Raw genomic sequence first — 21,761 nt, 5'->3', positions numbered from 1 at the left:
TGTATAAATAATATTTCTATATTAGATTAAACGAAAAATACAAGATGACGCAATCGCGATATCTTGCTTATAAGGTAAACAGGATTATACCCATATTCGTATAACCAAGACACAATGCGGTCAAAAGATAGTCATCGTGCATGCTGAGGGAGAATAGCTTCCGCGGTTGAATGAAATGCGGATGGTTGAAGAACGGAATACAAGAAGCTACTTAAGTATAGCGGTTGTGTTCCGTATCGCCGACGCTTCATAAATACAAAAGACCGCAATATACATCCCGTCACCGATGACGCCGAGAATGGCATCGAAAGAAATGAAAGGCACGTTTGGCAGACAAGGCCGAAAACGACAAATTGCGGACTGCGGAGGCGGTGCGTTTCGCGATAGGAGTATTGTATTGCGGAAGAATACACGCGTTTTCTCTCGGACAATCTTACGTCAACGTGGCGTGAAAAAGCAAACGCCGTGGAAATACCGTGCAGCGTGTATATACATACGGGAATACTACATATAACGCGAGGGAGATATGAGACGCGACAGAAGGGAGCGATGTTCCTTGTAAGAGGACAACGTGTAGACGACGAGGATTTGCTTGAGATTTATGATTACTGGCAGCGCTTGCACACGGAAATGTAAAGTGCGAGGGTAAATACAAAACGCGAGTGTAGAGCTGTATAAATAAATATCAGGTAGAAAAAAGTCATCTCCGGGATGGTGAACTGCACATAAAATATAAAAATGTGCAAACACACACGAAACGTAAATATCCATCGCTGTCGATAAAGTACATATACGTATATACGCGTAGAACATCCGCTCGCTATTGCATTATTATTCTCTAACTACCATATTTAGTATCAAGATGAGGATGTACATTGGACGAGCTCTCGTTGATATTTCCGGTAACGAAAAAAAATATCTGAATTTGTTCGCCAATTAAAAAAAATAACACAGCAGTAATGGAATATCCAACGGAATATGTATCATTTATACAATATGGTTCGTTGAGTAAATGCGACGCGTGATCGATATGATACAAATGTCTAACAGCGTGCTCGGTGTCACGTATGTACGGCCCGTTAAACATGAAACGCGAGCAGGACGACCGAAATTCGTAGTCAGTGGAAAATATCCGACGATGACGGGGTACCACTCGTAAAAGCGCGTATCTCACAAAGCGACGCGCGTATTTCACTTCAACAAAACACACACGCGGAGAAAGGACGCATTTCGGGACAGCGGCCGCAACTCGGGAGGGAGGGTGGTAGCACGACGGATGCTGAAAGTGTAAGACGCGGTTGGGGAAGACTCGCGTTTCTGGTACGAGGACAAAGTGTGGATGAAAGAAGCGTGGAATACAAAGTCCTACTTAAAGCACGGTACTTACCCCCCCGACCGCAATGCGCGCGGTCCTCTTTTGAGATTTACTTCGCACGTCTAGCTTGGAAGATTTACCTTTTAGAACTTACCTCGGCGCTCGCACTTAGGGATTCCCGTGTCCTGTGGCGTGATTTAATCGGCGAGCATTAGCATAGTCTCCCTAGATGAACCGAGGTAGAGCAATGTAATATCAGCACAACGATCTTGTGTAAAATCATATCTGTCGAGTCTGTAGAAGTACAGATCGGAGGCATCTGCACTGAAGACTGACGTTTGTAAAATCTTAGAATTGTTATTACCGGTAGCTCTGAATTTTTTTCGGTGATAAATATGTCGCTGCTTATAATCAAAAAGACTTTGATTATAAGCCGAAAGACTTTGCAATGGTAAATATGTTTATGGGACGGCAAACGAGCAAAGCAAGATTCTTAAAACGAAAATTAGCTTTTTCTTCCCAAAAGGCAGCCTTTGATGTTCCACTCTTGAAATTCGAGACCTGCGGGTCCGTAGGTTTACGAGAAATTAACTTGGCGGTTGCAGGCAGCTTGAGAGGACGGTAAATTATAATTCCAAAGGTGGTAATCAGCTTTCATATCTTAGATACATTTCACTCGAGAAGAGCATTCACATATGCATTTATCGCAGATCTACTCATTTCCAACTCGTTTCGCCTGCGAGAGTATCGTTTTACACAATTTTTTAGATTCGTCGTTTGCCGAAGTAATCTCTAGACCGCATATTCTTCATGAAATATGTATAAGACTTACTTTCGTTTAATCCGCATCGCACTAATTATTATAATTGCATTAAAATAAATGACCAATTCTTTTAAAACTGTTATTTGATATTTAATACACTAATAAATTTAGTAGTCGACATTGAATGTAAAACAAATTGTAATTATAATTAAATACTATTGATATGAAAAAATAAAAAAATTGAAAAATAGAAAGGGGAAGAGAGACATCGCGTTCCTTTATATGTTTTCACGTTCAAATCGTATATAAGAGATTATCTTACATATAACCGATTATTTAAATATATATACATACATTTATATTTAATAATCTCTCTGAACAGATTATTATAATTTAGACGATCGTGTGATCAAGCATTTTTATCTGTGACACGATAAATACGTATTATAGCGGATAAATTATTTCAATAAATTCAATTTATTTTACGTATTAACGGATATAATCACATATAGGTTTATCCTAATCAAATATAACTCAATTCTCAGAGTATATTAGGAAATACCTAAATCCATTCCCACCTCTTTAAGACACAGTATATTTGTAATCCCATTGAATTCGTCCAAATTTAAACAGATTTTTAAAAAAAAATTTAAGCAGTATTTTTAAATCGGATTTAAACATTTCAAAGGTAACTATTTATCGTTTTATTGTTATGGATACAATAAACATTTTTTTAGTAATTTGTTTGTAAGTTAAATACGCAGACCGAATCTGCCGAATATATATTTAGTTACATTAGTTAAATTGGAAAAACGCGTTTTCGAAATGTTAGATATTTTTATACAATAGCAAATACGGTGGTGATACATAATATAGATATATGTAATAAAAACCGAAATATATATATGATCTCGTGTTACGCGCGCACACATATGCACACATAGAGCTTTTTACTAATTAAATCTTTATTAAAAAAAAATCTTTTTGCGTTACCTATATATATTTTAAATAAAAATATAAAATTTATTGGAAAAAAATACTATATTATAACTGTATGGAAAAAAAATCCAAGCGTTGCGCGTTGAAAGCGTATTTTAATTAAATTAAAGTTTTAATTCAAAGGTTAAATTGACAAAGCCGGTTTCTGCTCATATCGCTTATTATCAAATAAAACATTCGCTTAGGAACTGTAAAATGAGAGTATGCGGCTCATTTAATTCAGAGCGGAGCGCCGTCGTTTCCTTCGGCGGTGAATTTCACCCCGATGACGCGGGCCATCAAAAATTACACAGTCACACAAAAAAAGAAAAGTTGATGTCTGAACAGAATACTCCACTAGGTTATCTTTATGTATTTTGACGCGTTGAACACGAATCCGTCGTCAGATTAATCCCAGCACGCATAGGTTTCGAGTAAATCACGAAAAAATGACTAAAAATCGTGAAAAAACCGATTAAGGGACATCAGCAATGAAGGAAAAAATTTATTTGGACCGGATCAAGCCTTATCCTCACGTATTTTGACGCGCTGAACACGAATCTGGCATTGGTTGAGCTGCCTGACCCCCTCCAATTTGAGTATTTTGAAAAAACGCAGGAGATGATTCAAGCCCCAGTCTGATCAGTTGAAATAATTCCGTTATCTTGAATGAAGAAATGTATACTTTAAGCTATTGTTCTGTTTACTATAGTTTATGTTTGTAACAGTAACGTACTCTTTTATTCTCGAACGACCTGTGCAGTGGGTTTCTGACTCTTTTCAAACTACTGTCGCGTTCAGTTACTCTTTTCAACAACCAACAGTATAGTCCGCCATCATATTAACATCCCATCTGCCCTTTCAATTTCTTTCATATCTTGATGGAAGCGTTCACCCTGCTCCTCACTGTAATCACCTAAGTTTTCGTGATTTACTCGAAACCCATGCGTGCTGGGATTAATCTGACGACGGATTCGTGTTCAACGCGTCAAAATACATAAAGATGGGAGTATTCTGTTCAGACAACTTTTCTTTTTTTGTGTGCCTGTGTTGTGGTCGTCCTATATTACGATACGACCAGAGCGGTAGGCACGAGCGAGCCTGCTGACGCCGACCTTAATTAATTTGCATTTTTCTTCGTGATATGCGAATTCCCGGCGCGAAATCTCGGGGTAAATCACGGAGGCGGCCCGTGAACGGCCCACCGGAATTTGAGGAAAATCCGTCACGTCGGCTTAATACAATCACGTTCGAGTGACGCTCTCGAGAATCGAGATGTCAGTTGCTACGGCTCGCGGGTGAGGAAGGCGAGGATTGGCGTTACGATGGGAAAACTGGGATGTCCGTGGAGAATGCATCCAACTTAGCTCGTTCGCCTCTCCCGGCGCGGCGACCCTGGCACCATCTCGTTCTCGATCAATGCCCCGCCACCGAAAGGGCGATATTATCGAGATTCTACGAGTCCAATTGTCGACCCCTTTCCATTTCCTTCGATACGGAGGTTATCGACACCCTGTCAACCGTTTCGAGCTTTCTCGCCATGCAGGATGGCCCACTTACGGAGTCGATTTCCGCGATGGACAATAGCACGACCTTTAATGGAGGTGCGGGAAAGACGCCAACGGGCGATACCCAGGCGTTATCGCGCGGCTGCGGTTTCGCGAGTAATTACGTTGTGCATGTGCGAAGGCACGGTGCCGGAGAGCCTTTCAGCAAGTGCATCGGAAATTTGGCGGATTCGCCGCTTATCGGCGGCTGCCTTCGGCGGTTGTAGATTCGTTACCAAACTGTACGATCCTCTGTGATATTAATTAATATGGTTAAGGTTAATTGGAACGAAGTGCACGATGAAACGCAGATTTATTTTTTTTTCTTTCCCGAGAATCCTCTGCCGCGGAACATATCTCCGCAATTGAGTTTTTTGCATTTAAATCTGCAAATTGGCAAAAGCGAGATTCGTATTATTTTCAATTTTATAGGGATAAAGGTACAACGAGAATAAATATTTCGTGTAGAATTATCGTGCGCGTTTCTCCTCACAACGCTGTATAATATTCTTTACATATATTCCATGGCACACTGCATTATCATGAAATGTGATCAACATGGTGCGCCGCAGGCCAGTCCGTTTGTCAACGCATAAACGAAATTTTTAATTCGTGCGGTAAACCAAGTAAAAATGAACTCGACGAGCTTCAGACTGCTCTATCTGTATTGTGACAGATATTTCACTTTATTTGTTTGCATGCCGTGGCCTTTCGTTTGATCATAGTTAACTCCGAAATATAAAAAGAGCATTGCATTCAGCAATTTTATAGTAAATTACACTAATTACGCGCATAAAAGCGAATCGAGACAAATGCACATTACAGCTTTAACAATCTCGCGTGAGAGATTATTAAAAAGCTGCAAGTATATGAATGATGAAAGATTAATCTATTAATTATAATAAACTTACTAATAAACGTATGTGAGAGGATCTTTCTCTCTTCAAAAATATCTTTTATTCGCGTTGATGCTAAATGTTTTATTTCGAGAATGTAATAAATGTCATTATACATATTATATAATATCTTCATTCAATATCATTAATGAATATTATTGATTGCTTTTGCTCTATCGCTCCTTCGGAAAATATTACTACATGATCTGTGTATATGCGAGCGCCGCTCTTTCACATTGCGGATACGTGTTTTGCGAAATGCAGCCCGCGGCGCTTTTATATGAACCTATGAATCCTATTGTTGAGTTTCCGTATGTATACTCGCAAGACCACGCTGTATTCTCGTACGATGAATTATTCTTTCGGTATTCCGTGCGTATGTGTGTGTGTGTACGTCAAAAACAAACAACTATACTTACCAATCTGGCAAACATTAACGAGCAAAAAATTTTTTTTATCGCACAGAATCGTGATGAAAAAGGTTGCAACACAGGAATAAAGAGATTAATTCATTCATTTATTTAATAACCGACTGTGTGAAAATAGAAAGGCATATACACATGAGAATTAAAAATATTAAATATCACGTTGCAAAAGATTCATGTTTCACGGCGATACTAAGCAAATTTAGCTGAAATATCAAATCTAAATTATGCTTTTATTTCGCGCGTCAGCATTCTCAAAATTTCGAAATATCACTTCTCTCTCCTGCTTTAACAATATTCTCGAATTTGCAATTGTTATTTTTTTTCCAAGAATATGAGTTAGGTTCTATCTTTACATTGTCTACAACGATTTCACAAGAAATCAGATAACACGAAATCGAAATTAAATTTCTCGTTCTGACTGTACAGTCTTTCCACGACCTTCGATCTTCTATTGCAATCATCCACCTTATGTCATGAGTAATACGCGGCTTGTTTGTATCCACGTGAAGTTTCATTCGACGCATCCCAACTGTAAAGCGCTGGATGCGCAAAAATGCCTCCCAAGATAACCCGCGATATCGAATTTCATCGATCAAATCGCGAGAGAAGATATAACGCGCGATAGAAAAGGATAATACATATTTTCCGTTTCATTTATATTATCCTAAAACATATAAGCTCATTCACGAAATATTATCTTTATTTCTCTCGTGTTTCTATTACCCTGGTTATTTTTCTTATATCTTTGGCAATAAATTCTACAGCAATCGTAGTGCACTCATCCACGGCACGTCTACATAAAATTATGCCATTCGACAAATTTTATTTTTCCTATTTAGCAGGATTGAAATATAAAATCCTCTAGGTTTGTTGGCAACGCAGCCATGGCTTGAATTGCATTGTGCATAAGTACTAACTTCCATATTTCAAGCAAATGTCCTTGCAACATTTTATTGTTTCTTCGCACGAACTATTTTATGTTGCGCTGTATCTTTCTGCGAGAAAAGATACAGATTTTCTGACTTTATGAGCTAAAATAGAACTTTCCAACCATAAATTATATCCTAGTACTGATTTCTTGAGAAAAGATATCAGTTTTTTTTAGAAAATTATGTAAATAGAACCGCGACGAGAATTTAACTAAAATAATTGAAACCTCGAATTTTCGGTTATTTGAGAGCCGTTCTACGCTAAGTTACTAATTATAGAAAACGGCAAAAATGTATTATTTTTATCATTGCCGTGACGCAAGCGATATAAGGAAACGTGTGTAATAAAAACACAAATAATTAATTTCAACTCAACTAAATTTCAATAAATCGTTAATTTCTCGAGCGTTTGAAGATATTTGAATCTGTGGAAGATATCAATTTTCACGAACGTCGTTTCTTCGCCTTTAATACCTTAAATGCAAGAGCTCGTGTACGTGCTGGCGTTTACACCCTCTTAATACTTACAGCATATATACGTGCCGATGGTACGTACGTGAACGCGTTGCGTAATACAGTCCATATGATTCAATGAAAATAAAATTTTAAGAAATCGCAGACTTCTTTGATTCAAATAATATGCTCGTTTATACCTCGTTTTTTCGCAACGTAGCTCACGCTATTTATCCTCCTTTCAGTTTGTATTGTCGCACTTAACGAAAAATTGAAAAATCTCCTCAGTATCTCCTTCGCAGTTTTTTTTCCTTTTTTCAACGTGAAGTTAATGCGCGTCGCAACTTTCACATTTTAAGCTGACAATTTTTGAAACGTGCCGAGTGGAAGTTTAGATCGATACTTTTGCAGTAATGAAAAATAAGATCTCTCTGGAGAGGTATCAAACTTTTTTCACGCCGCTGTACAGTGGACAGGAAAATGAAATAGGACGCGGGCTATAAAACGAGAAAAACGCTTTACGGTACATCTCGTAGTATCTTTTCCCAGCGATATTTTTCCTCATTTGATATTGGCGATGACAAATACTTTTCTACCAGCTGAATACGCGTACTGCTTATATATGAGGCAGCAACATTTTTACCATTTCAACTTGTAGTTTCTTGATACGTCTATAATTTGTATTAAAATTATAAAAGTTGTCGTTTAGATTCTTTCTTATCTTTTTTTATATATTTGAATATACATGGTAAAGTCCAAAAATTTTCTATCCAAGAGTATAAAAAGGTGATAAAATAAAACTATTTTTATTTTTTGATATATAATTTATTCTTTATTTTAATATATTTTTTAAAACAATAAATTAATTTTTATACACTACTAAAAATTCTGAACTTTTATCCTTAAAATGATCACTTCAAAGATTACTTCTTTGTATAGAAAAATTAATTCGTTGTTTTAAAAAATGTACTGAGATAGAGGGTGCATGATTGAAAAATAAAAACAGTTGTTTTATTTTATATTCTTGGACTGGAAAACTGTTCTGGACGTATTACATTTATTATATTATATGTTTTAAATTTTAAACGTTTAAATATATCGTTTTCTTGTATATTATATTCACATGGATGTTACCTATATTTTCTGTGAGCGATGCGTGAAGCATTTTACTCGATGTTTTACTTAAATTTCATCACGGCATGTTGGAACTTGAAATAGATTGGCGTCATTTTACGTTGCAGATATAAAATCGGCTCGTGCGAGATAAGCAGCAGCAGTCTGATTTACTCGACGCAGAAAAACTGATCCCGCGATTTTCTTGGACTTTTGTGCAATCTTTTCCTTTCTCTCTCTTCCTCTCTCCTGCTTTCTTTTAGCATCGGCAATAACACGTCCGCTACCTATATTCGCGCAGGGAATTTCGTTTGTTGAAAAATTTTATTTCCCGTCGTTCGATGCGATCGAAATGCAAACTCCCGTCGCCGTTTCTGGCACCGCATCGGTACTTCCGGTTCGCTCAGCGAGATACGTTATGCACATGCATACGAGATTCTTTTCCCGCGATATAGATTTACGGTAACATTGAGAAAGAATGAAGGAACATTCAGACGACAAACTTGGTGCTGCAGTGTCCCTCGCTTTTTTATCCCTGAATTTCTCGCGTGCCTTCACGCTTCCCAATCCGTCCTTTATGTTTGTCCGGATCGCTTTTGCACTCATTTCTTTACATTATATCGACGGAAGAATTCCATAATTCTTCACATTACAACGAAGTAAGGATACATCATAACGATCAAAAAGATCCGCATTGCTTATGAGAGTTTAACTATAACTAAATTAGATCTCCAAATGGAGAAAATTGACAAACTTACAAGTTTGTTTCAAACACAGAATTAAAAATAATTTAATCGTCAATTAAATTATTTAAGAACGATTAAATAAAAAAACTGAAGATATATTTTTCAAATATTTTTTATTTTGCATGAATTAGCATAACGTTGTTAATTTGTAATTAAATATTATAGTTGACATCAATGATGTAACCTGAATCGAACAATCAATGTTATTCGCATCGATGCAAGAATAAGACGGCGTGAGTTCGCGCTTGTATTTAAGTTTGCACAAACGCGCAAAGACAGTTACGTCGCGTTTATACTCGGGGAGCGATTTTCTAGAACTTCAAGAAAATACTTTAGTATTTGCGTTTCCCCACATGGTGGGGGCGGAAAGGAGGGGGGCGGAGGGGGCAACGTATCAAGAAGGAGGTTACGGCGCATAAGCATCTCTCTTTCGATCGCGCGCACTCGCTTCGATGCTTACATTCGTCTGGAAATATATAGTTGCGGCAAAGGGAACGTTTATCCAAACGCAATGTGAGATTCTTTCAGGGAAACATGGATTTGCAAGTGCTACATCGTATGAGCGCGAAGAAGCTTTCTGACAGGGCCCCCTTTTTAACCTCGCTGCTCCGTCTACGCGAACACACATCTTCCGTTTTCTTCTTCGTTTGCTTTACAGAACGCTTTTCGATCGCCTTTTATTTCATTTTTTTCCCTTTTCTTCTTTCTTTCCTTTTTTTTCAAGTTGCCGCAAGAGGTTTATCGATTCTACAAGCATAAATCCTTTAAAATACGAAATAATTTTCTTTGTATTTTCTTCGTATTTTTTATTAATTGTTGATAGGAATAAGTATGTTTATGTTTTGTTTGAAATTAAATAAATCAATATCTGTTACCGTATCGATTACGGGTTATTTCTTTGGCGATTTTGACTTGGGTGGTATTCGAACGCAGCAAAGCATGGCAGATCTCATAGCAACGCGATTAAAAGTAAAGGATCGATATATCGCATAGTAATATATCATGCCTTGAAGCAGCCGCAGAGAACCGTACGGAATATAATCTTCATGCCTTTCATATCAGAGGATCCTTTTCGACATGAAATACGTTCTTATTTCCATAAAAATTATTGATTCACCCTCTACGCGATCGCATACCCATGTAGCCATATATGGAAAAGAAATCTTGGCGAACGAGTGCAGCGTGTCCTCGACAATGTGTGTTTAGAAAAAGCAATCGCTAAAAGTGGCGAAGCTATACGTCATTTATGCAAGAACTTGTTCGCCGACCGACCGACCGACCGACCTCGTCGCCGCGCGTGTTCGCGCGCTCGTCTTCCGCTCTGGATCTCGTCATCATTCTTGGCGTTTTATAGATACGTCTTTTGCAACGTCAGATCGATGAGTGCCTACGCTTTCTCGCATTCAAGCTATGCACATACATTTGCCACGAGGGCAATACGTACGATTCGACGAAGGATGAAGAAACGTTTCGACAAAGCTGCCAGATCTCAATCTTCTTCTCTCTCTCTCTCTCTCTCTCTCCCTCTCTTTCTCTCTCTCTTTCTCTTTCTCTCTCTCTCTTTCTCTCTCTCTCTCTCTCTCTCTCTCCCTCTCTTTCTCTCTCTCTTTCTCTTTCTCTCTCTCTCTTTCTCTCTCTCCAGTTCTCCCATCCCTTAGAATGTCTCGCACGCTTCCTCGCTTCGTTTATTTCCTTTACATCCGGCGCGGCTTTCGATCCGCGACTTTTACTTTGCCATGCCAAGCGGTTGTCGAAGTGTTTTGTAATCCCGGAAAAGACGTGCCCCGCGAGAAAATTGATTTTACACCCGGGCGCGCGTTCTGTCATGTTCTAAAACGCAACGCCTTCGAGGATGGCGAGCCAGTGATCTTTTTCACGCTTGTCGTATTTCTTCAAGTCTGAATTATAATATATTGATGGCAACAGTGACTAGTGATTCAATAACAATTTGGTTTTATCGTATTAATAGAAAATCAATAATGAAAAGTTTTCACGTACAAAGGAATACAACTTAATCACCTATTGTTAATAATAAAAATATGATTAGTTTTTAGTTTTTTATTATCGATGACTGACGTGTAACTATATGTAACTTACAAATTGAATCTTTAAAGAGGACGAGTATTTTGTGTGTGTGTGTGTAGATTTATTAATATTAATAAAATAAAAAGAGAGAGATATCAGTCTCTAAATTTTATTTGACTCTTGAGCAAGTGATATCTGGCTTCGTAAACATTTATGAAATTGCATTTTTTTAATTACTAATATTGCCACGTAAAATGTATTAACTCACGCTAATGAAGAACGAGACTACAGGGCGTATATATGCAATATTTATTATTAGTCTCATGCTGTTTGAACCGTTCAACCGTATATACTCTCAATTACCAGCAAATTTCACGTGGTTACGGTACTGTAGGGTATTCGCGAGTCAGACGCTTATATGCATGGCGTAGTTAAACAGAAAATTCAATTTTTTAAAAATGTTGAGGAAAAAATTAAGGGATTTAGACATTTTAGACACAGTTAATAAATTGTATATATTTATAGTGTACGGCGTAAGTGTACGTATATACATATGTACATACACTTATATGTTTTATAATACATATACTATATATTACTAACCGAGAAACATAAAATCTTTATGTACATTTTTAATTTTACGTGTAATATTTTATAACTCGCAATACTTTGAAGCATAAAGTGAATCACATAAGTATAGTAGCGCGCTATAATTATTAAATTTTACGTGACATTGGATATTTTACAAAATTCGTAATATAGACCTATTAAATTAACTTTTAATTTCGCGTTCACGAGGATACGCGTTACGAAACTATACTTTAATTACACAGAGTATACTTCTCGAAACTTTTGACTATCGCAATATACCGACGATCGAAATTCGTGATAAATGCCACGCGGCGCATCATCGTGTGATGGACCGCTGAAAATTTTGGAGCTGCACACACTCCAGGCCAGTCCAGGCGAGTTAAGTGTTTCCGCGCGAAAGCTCTATTTAAATCGCGATTATACGCAGCAAAAATCCCAACGCGTCCGCATAGAACGCGCATATACCAAACAGAATGAAATTTAGTTGGCCAATTACCAAGATAATAAGCTTTGAAAATTAAGCATAATAACCGGCTGGTTTGGCGCGCGAAAGGATTATTAATGCAAATGAAATCAATAAGCGGATGAACGAAAGGTTGGCCGAATTGCGCACGGTTCACCGAGCACTGTGCGTTGCTGTTGCGAGAGAATTTAATCATGATACTTGTCCATGATACTTAATATTTGTTCACTAATTGCTACGCGTCATATATATCCGCAATTCATTTTCCTCACATTACTTTATTGTCATTTGTCCGTCCGCGTTGTATTATCGCTTTGTCACTTCTATTCCATTTTTCTGCATTACATTTTCTGCTTAATGACCAATTGGTCATTATCTCGCGCCGCTCGCTCGCACCTACATTTTATGGATGAGAACAAAATTTAATGTCGTTAAAAGTGTTTTCTCATTGTCACGGACCGTTGTCGTTTCCTACATACGTAGAATTTGAGCGAATTTCCTGTTTGCAATATATTTTTCTCAGCAAGAACGAGACGATATAAGACTTCGAGGGTAGTGCAAATACGGTGCCCCGTGAAAAGTTTATTTTCGAAGGTTTCCAACACGATCGGAATTCGGATCAGATCGTGGGAAGAAGTTCGTTACAGTAACGAACTAGCAAACCTTTTACCGGACCTGTGCGCGCCCGACTCTTTAATTTTGTTCTCCAAGTAAAGAAGCGTCTGGTCTGTTATTGAGCAAATCCACACACACACACACACACACACGCGCGCGCGCGCGCGTATTCACATAAGAATACGCGCGCATCTGCAATGAACGAGCACAAACTTCTTTAAACGAGCGACTATATGAGCGTGAAAAATATACTTTATAAGTGCCAAACTTCGCTATTAGCTGGCCCTTTTCGGGTAATTTTGCAAAAGCGTTGAATATTGGTTTCGAAAAAATTGTTCATACTTCGCAAAAGTTTGCGCGACAGCGTGACTAAACTTCTAAGGTATAAAAATTGATATCGTGGTTGTAGCTGAAGTTTGAAGCATTCTTGGAGCAAAAATTAAAAATGTGTTCTAATCAAAAAGAATTTACGGTATAAAAAGAAATATACATATTTATATAAAGACAATAGAATTAGAACAAAACACGCGCGGATATTTTGAATTAAACGGAGCAGTTTTGAGTTTCGACTGCTAACAAACCATCTTATTCTTACAATCAGAAAAAAGATTGTCCTCGCATCTGTATATTTTATCACAAGACAAAGAATCAGCGTTTTTTCGTGAAAATTTTATTTTATCTTTTATTATTTGTTTATTAATTTTAAATTGATTTTTTGTTATAATTTTATTTTTTTTATATAAATATATTTCTTTTTCTTATCCTTTTTAATTAAGGCAAATTTTTAATTTTTCTCCATGAACCCTTCAAACTTCAACTATATTATAGTGGACCGTAAATCAAGACATCTCTACCTAACGCGATTTTTTCTCATGAAAATATAAGCACATTATATACAATTTTATTTGCTTTGTTGAAAAAATTGAATGGTATACATGATTTTTTATACTTTTTAAATGTGAATCAGTGACTATTCACTGATTCAGATTTAGAGAGTAGGGAGACGTTTATGCTATACTTCTTAAGTGTAAGTTACGAAAGAAACAAGTTTTAATGTATGTACATGTGCAAATGGCCATTTTTTCTGCTTTTCTACTCCTGATTGATATCATGCTTTGAGGATAATAGATTAATATTGCGAAAAATATAAATTCACCTCATTCAAGTGTGCTATATTTATACGTTCTTCGTTCTTTTTATCTCAGGTATAAAAAGTATTTTTTTCTGTATGTTAAGGACTCAATGGTTTTGTTATCAACTTTTTATATCGCAAACAGAAGTACATTTTAAGTTTAATTAAACATAAGAAAATAAATGCACGCGTTTGCGAAAACTTTTTGTAAATATTTCCTGTAGAAAAAATAGTAGGTCACAATAATTTAATATATCATTTTTAAGCAGCACGGATTTTACTTTATTTACGGGAATCAACGCTGAGAGCTGTAAAGATTTGCATTTTAATCTTCATACCAACATTGAGAAGTTCTTCTCGTACTTTGCGAGACATTTTGAAATACAAGATCTTTGCAATAACAGAGAGAAGATTCTCGGTAAAAATGCGCTGACGTTTAAATAAACTTGATGTATAATACAATAAAACATGATGAAATTACGATTGAATTAAAAACATGCGGTACGTGCTTAAATTAAATTTTGATAATTTTTAATCTATCACGCTCAGTGCTTTAATATAATCTCACACTTTGTACTAGAAAGTTACAAAAGCAATTTAAAGTCTTTGTTATGAGACACATTTCTTTAAAAATAGCTATTTCATAATGTACGCGTAATAAAGTTTATCGCCCACGATTAAAATTTTTGCGGACGATAAAATTTCACTGTATTCCAGTAGGATGGGAATTTTCTTCGAGTCGCGAACAAATTGTGATTCTGTGCTCATGAAATCCTCGAAGGCTCACTCGCTTCATGGAACTTTATAAGTCCCATCTCACGGTTCTCGCTGGCATCTGCGTAGAAATTTACGCGCGGTTTCGCCATAACGTGGATATCGACTCGTCCCCGTCTACGAGAATAAACCTACTTTAATGGCATACTGAATCGGTTTAACGTCTCGATAGATGCCGAAAAAGATTTTACTCTCACAGGGAAGGCTGCCGACGCTTTCGTCTAATGCTTTCCAAAATTTGCATTCTAATCTTTGTAAACCCCGCAGGGATTACCGCCGCCGTCTTCTTTCATCGTCCCGAGGATTTGCTTAACCTCGGCTTTCTTTGAGAGGCGATTCTCTCGTTCTACCCGCAATCGATATATATAACATTTTACGGAATCTACCCTAAAGTGCATGCTTTGTAACACGGAAAATATATTAGAAAATATGCAGAGTATATATAAATTAATATTTAAACCAAAATATATGTCTTATAAGTACCTATTAGAAGTTTATAAGTATATAGAATTTGTAAGTGCTTCATTATATTAATATTTATTATAATAAATCATACGCTTCTTAACAGCATGCATTATTGCATAATGGCATGCATTATTGCATAATGGTATTTTCTAACGATGAAAATTTATCGTGAATCGTATATTTTATCGAATAGTAAATCAATTAATGTCTGGAGAATTAGGTAAAACTCAATATCAGTTTCGAGCGTTAATTAATCAGAAAATTACCGTAATAAATGCCGCCTGATATTATTAGCACCTAGAAACGTCGCAAGTTTCGGAACGCATCGCGAAAGGTTAGCCGCCGGATTGGCCGCTAATCAAATACAGGATAGATGAGGGGGCGAAAGGTAGAAGATTTATTGTAAGTAAATACAATTAGGAGTTACGAGTGCCTTCGAATAACCTTTGGCCCCAGCTGACGCTAACCCAACTACAGCGAACCTGACCTAACTAAATAATCGAATTAGGGGTGCTTTCTACCGCGATGGCGCCCCTCCCTCCCTCCCACCGCTACCGAAGTCCATTCCTCGTCTTCTCCTCATCCACTTCTAACTTACATTCGACACGATCTCCGGACCGTATTCGCGGGATTGGTCCTGGGATAGTAAATTGACTGTGGCTTGACGACGGACACGATTTCTCAGGTGTTGCGATAGTTGTTCGTCGACATGATCTTCGTCAGACTGGACCTGAATAGGAAATTTGAGGGCGTCGAAAACGTAAGAGATCTCTTTCAGAGTATCGGCATAATGTAAACTGTTATAACATCTTGTTGAACATGCATAGACAAAAAAAATGGAAATGAGAATAAATATAAAAGAAATTATTTTTTAAATCAAAATTTGTCTTCTGTTAAGTATATATTTGATGATTGAGTTGACATATAATTTTGTATCGATTAAATTTGCAAAACTTTTATCTTGGATTTTCGGTTTTCTAAAGGAATGAAAGAAACATCGTTTTTCCATAATCCTTCTCGAAAGGATATAGGCATCGCTTTACCCGCGGAGAAATTCGTATGCACGACGTTTCTCACAAAGTGCGAAGTTCCTTCGCGACAAAGTTGGGGATATCGATACTCAGCGATTCGACGAAACACTACGCCCTGCCTGCTTTCTAAACAGCTTTCGAGCGCGACAAACGATCCCCTCAGTTCCCGATCGACATCTGATCAATCTCGACGAAACATCGCGCCTTCTTTGAGAACGCGACTCCTCGCGTTGAAAATATACAACTTCCCTCGTCGTTCCAGCGAAAGTTTCCGAGCTTACAGCTATTCGCGATAACGAAACTTTCGCTTGTCCGAGTTTCTAGCAAGGAGTTCGCACTTTGTGCAATGACATATTGACACGCATTTCAAATGCAGTCTAATTCTAAGTTTGCGCGTCTCTCGATCGCGATCCCCGTCGTTTCGGAGATTTAATTTGATGATAATGAAATTTTCTATGCAATCGAGACTAATTAAACGGAGAATCTGTGAAATTTTTTTTATGTACGAAGGGTCTGAAAGTAAAAGATAATAATAGCTGATAAAATAACGAATAAAAGCAAGTAGGAAAAGACTGAAAATAAAAAATAATATATAGTTCATAAATAATAATTATTTCGACAGGCTAATAGGACATGTCAAGAAATCTGTCATTTGCAGATTGCGGATAACACAAGTAGATAAGCGATCATTGATTTATAACGGCTGGCAAATGGCTACGTCACCGCGTATTCATCGCGAATTGTTCGTTTTATATCTGCCGAATTTCTTGAAGCCCGCTTGAAAGGGGCCCTTTTTATTGGCGGGCTATCGGCTGAAACCGCGCGCCACGTCCGATAAGGGCGGCCCCGTCAATAAAAGCGCATCGATGATTTACGAGCCGTATGCGGAATGATGACAAAAACAGGCCGCAATAAATCGCGCGAGTACATCGGGCCGCCGCCGCCGCGGGTTATTTGCTGTATATCACTTTGAAAGAATCCGTAAATTTGCCTGCCGCGCGCCAAGATCTCGTCGTAAATACCGTGATCGTGGCCATAGGTCGGCGCGCGTAGCGAAGCGCGGACGGCGGGCTCGCGCGACCCGTAGTAATTTATCACGCTAACGTTTTCTTTTATTGTCGCGACGCATAAAAACCGGCGTCCGGTTACGTGCGCAGACGAATTGTACGCTAACATACGAAACGTGCGTGTGTTTCAGGATAAATGAGAACACAACGCGGTCCCAGTTCCTGGCCTACTTCAGCTTCTCGTCCAAAGCAAGCACGTCTGTCGGCTGGCCGGTGAGGGGCGGACATCTGGTTAACAATACGGGTAAGATATTTAGCTCGCTTTTGTGATGAAAAATGAAATTATGTTATACGCTTCTAACGCTCAGCTTTTCGGACGTGTATTTTCCATTTGAATTTCGTACAGCGTATTACTCGACGCTGACAATTCTGCCGACTAAATCCCTGTTATCTGGTGATGCATGAAAAATATTCTGTGGATTTTCTGTAGAATTATTTGTAATTGACGACAACATGACTGTTTTGAATTGTATATTGAATTTAATAGCTGTAGAAAAAAAGGTTAACATTTTGTTCCTCTTTTTTTTTGTTATATACGTTTTACGTCAATGTTTGATATCGATGAAATTGTGTCGGATCTCATATTATCGCGGAACCGATAACGCGCCTGAAGTCACGAGGCAATCACGAAAGCGGCGATCTGTTGAACAAGTGAGATTATGGTGCTACGTAAACTTGGTCGCCCAGCTGCGTGCGCTACACGTCCTGTTTCGGACCGCTCCTATCATAGACTATTGCTCAAACTACACGCCAACAACCTAGTTCACTATCGGCTCCCTCATGACGGTAACTTCATCTTCTTGTAAATTACACCCCGTGGTGTGGCTTATCACGCGGAATGCTCAACTGCACGGGCACAATCTACGTAGATAGCGTTCTTCTTAACACCCCGGTGACAAATTTGCACGAGCCGACAAGAGTAAAGTTTTCTGATACCATTTACGAGTACGCAACTACTTGCGCGCGCGTTTCCTCTTTCCACGAGGGAACGAAGGGCGAAGCATTTTCGGAGATTCTCAGAGTAAATAAAACCTTCCCCGCACAATATTTTTGCGAATCAAACGGAAGCGACTATATATATATATATATATATATATCCCCTCGTGAATTGGGGGAGCAATTTTATTCGTATCTCTTTAAAAGCCATGTGAAAACGGAAACAAACTATTTAACTAACTCGCTAAAGCGTAAACCTCGTAGTATGTTCGCAAATTATTGATGCGCGTTTTGCATGTAAAATCGAGTTACGCGTTAACCTTGTTGCCTTACTCGATTAAAGCATACATTGGCGAAACGTTCGTCAGAACCTCCAGCGTGTCTCCTGTAAAATTTACAACGAAAAATCAGAACCGCGACGAAAAAGGAGAAACAATTTGTAACGTCAGTTTTTGTATACGTGTTGCGTATTCTTCTCCCGTGATGCGAAATCCGGATGAAACGTTGGAAACGGCATAGCTTTCGAACATTCTCGTCCACGTTGGCTGCGTTCAGTGGAAAAAGCAGCTCAGTGATTCTTTAATATGATTTAATATGATTTTTGCCTTTGGTTCTTCTCCGGCTCTAATTGTGGAAACCGATCGTAATAAAGGATCGTTGAGCGCTCACTGAGCTGCTTTTTTCGCTGAACGCAGCCAATGACGATTTTGGAAACGGCTATCGGATAAAGTTGGAAAACGCATGAATAGCGAGCGCTGCGGGAAAAGGAGGAGTAGCTAGAACGTGCAAATTTACCTGTGCGAGCAGCGCGGAGGGATAATTTCTTCTTTCCCTTAGTTAGTGCGAAAATTATACGAGCTTAAGTGCGGACCGGCCCGCGCTTTAAGCGAATGAGGGAACGACGAACCGTTCGGCTCTCCGAAGCCATTTAACCATCGAAAGCGTTAACGGGCTAAATCGCGAATATCGATTCTCCTCGGCAGGACTGTGTGTGATCTTTATCTTTAGATGCGACGGGTTTCTAATCTCCAACGTAATCGATGCTTCTCTGTACAGCTCCAGTCTGGGTTATCTTGAGATGAGACCAGAGCTCAGTTAAGATTCTTTTAAGATAGTTGAAATAGAATATTCTTATGTTATTTAGAATATAATTTTCGTAACAAAAGGTACAAAATGAATAGTTTAGGAGTTGAATTTTTATCATATTTGTACTATTAAAAGATCTCCTCTGGCGCGTTTAATTATAAATAACTTTTTTTATTTACAATCGACTGATGACTACTATTTGATCACACAGCGTTTTTATATCCTTTTAATAGCTGTACTGTGTAAGTTGCAGATGCTGTAGGTAGCGAGAAAATTGAAAAGCCCTTTTAAAAAAATTGCACGACGCTCTTATGAGAAAAGTTTTGTTATATATATATGTGCCTTTGGACTTTCGCGTCTAGTAATATTGTGTAATGACGTACCAGAGTTCTTTGACTTACCGTCACCCCGAGAAATCCGTCATACGCCGCATTCGCGAACAGCCGGTGTGCCGAACCTACGAGGAATAAAAAAAATACGCAAGAACTTGTTATTATCACATTTCTTATTGCACTTTTACAAGCCCATTCTCTGTAGTTCTCAAACTGAAATTTATAACATTTGTGTTACGCACGTACATAAGTTACAGGCATTATCTTTAATTTCTGATAACGTTTTAAATACTCTTAAGTTAAAAAAAAAAAGAAAACCGTATGCACACAAAAATATTTGTAGAGTATACTTTTTATTATTTCTTTATTAACACGTTTTCCAGTCGGATTTGTATAAGTTTGATCCCATAATCGGCAATATTACCAAAAACCTCTCGTATTATATAAAATATCACTTATTGTTAGCATTGCGCGTTTGAATGATCGTACGACAAAAGAGTCCAAGGAAATAGTATAACGGACAATCAGCAATTTTTGTCGAGACGTCGCGCGGTGGCTGAAAAGCCGTGTGTCAAGAGCAGGAAAGCGGCGAGAGAAAGACGTAGCGACAGTGAAAGCGACTCCGATGAGGTCTTCCCTCCATACGGCGAGCTGTAACGAGATGACAACGATTCTCGGTTATCCTTGGGAGAAGGCCGCGTCGGACCTACGATCCATATGCATGGAACGTACGACTGGGAGACGTGACTGTCACTTCGCCATCCGGATGAGAGAGGTCTTTTTTTGACGTCGGCCCACGTCCTATTGGGAAACGTGCGAGAGGCAGCGAACGTTGGGCAGAAGGGCGAACGAAGAGCACCGGGAAAGGGTGTTCTCGACAGAGGGGACGAAAGACAGCGTGCGGATAAAAGTAGGAGAGAGAGAGAGAGAGAGAGGGAGGAGGGAGAGGGAGGGAGGCAACATCGGGCGCCACCCGATTGACAAACAGATCAATCGTGGGTAGAAAGACGATCTCGCAGTCTTACCCGCTCGACCTGGCTCTTTCTTTTTCTTTTTCTTACTCTTTCTCTCGCTCTTTCCCTTTCTCTCTATCCCTCTTTTTTTTCTACATGAGCATTTACTTACGCAGCCCGCGCGTTCACTTGCTGGACGAGGGAAGGGAGAGTCGGCCCTTCCATTCTCGAATTTATTTCCCGCTCAGAAGAACTGGCCGACGTCTTCCTGGGTGATTTATAAGAAGAGGAAGCTACTGTACAACGAAGAAAGGCTGACGTTCAAAGAGAATATTATTTTTAGAATGCACCGATATGTGTTTTATGCCGGGCGTAAATCGCAAAAAGAGAAACAACATTTACATAAATACTTCAAGTCTGTTTTTAATCTAACCGGATTTGATTTACGATCTGCTTATACATGTTTGTCTAAATTATTCTGAATTGATTATGCATTTATTCATCGTGTGTTATAATTAATGTATAAGGTATTTAAAATGTAAGAAATCAGACTGATATACGAGGTCTATTCAAAAAGTTCCCGAACTTTATCCTTATAATTTTTGGGGGTTTACTTACAATTTATTCAGTCTTATCTCTTACGAAATATGTTTCTGTTCGGTTAAAAAAACACCACTTCTGGAGGCAGTTCTGACGTTTGTCGGGATTGCGAATTTTCCTTGATCTTAATTGTGTCGAATCTTCGGTTTTTCAACGTGGATTTCAATTTTGGAAAAAGAAAAAAGTCCGCAAATCATGGAAGTAGGGAAGCTGAATAAACACAATAATCTTTGTTTTCGTGCAGACGTGACGAATCAGCAGCGATGCATGGGCGAGCGCGTTGTCGTGGTGAAGGAACCATGAATTACCTTTCCACAGTTCAGGCCTTTTTCCCTTGATATTTTCTCGACCTGACCTACGCGAACTTCTCTTTTCGAAACAAAATTCACGTTGAAAGGTCAAAGGATTCGACACTTGAAGACATCAAAGAAAATTTGCAAACGGACTTACGTGATTCCGAAAAACGCGTACCAGAACTGCTTCCCGAAGTGGAAACGACGTTGAAAGCGATGTATCAATCAAA

General features: G+C 38.4%; 1 protein-coding gene across 7 annotated transcripts in view; it reads left to right on the top strand.

Moving 5' to 3' along the window:
* Window positions 1-21,761, top strand: part of LOC143906306 (uncharacterized) — a 219,933-nt gene that overhangs the window by 135,271 nt on the left and 62,901 nt on the right. For all 7 annotated transcript variants that reach the window (XM_077422312.1, XM_077422308.1, XM_077422310.1 and 4 more), the window contains one exon: window positions 17,463-17,575. In XM_077422312.1, the coding sequence (XP_077278438.1) occupies window positions 17,463-17,575 (113 nt within the window). The remainder of the gene's footprint in view (window positions 1-17,462; window positions 17,576-21,761) is intronic.

This window comes from Temnothorax americanus, unplaced genomic scaffold (genome assembly GCF_048541705.1).
Source record: "Temnothorax americanus isolate GAGA-0224 unplaced genomic scaffold, ASM4854170v1 Scaffold7, whole genome shotgun sequence".
NCBI classification, from domain to species: Eukaryota; Metazoa; Arthropoda; class Insecta; order Hymenoptera; family Formicidae; genus Temnothorax; species Temnothorax americanus.
The sequence above is the reverse complement of the archived record's forward strand: the minus strand, read 5'-3'. Positions and strand labels throughout refer to the sequence as shown.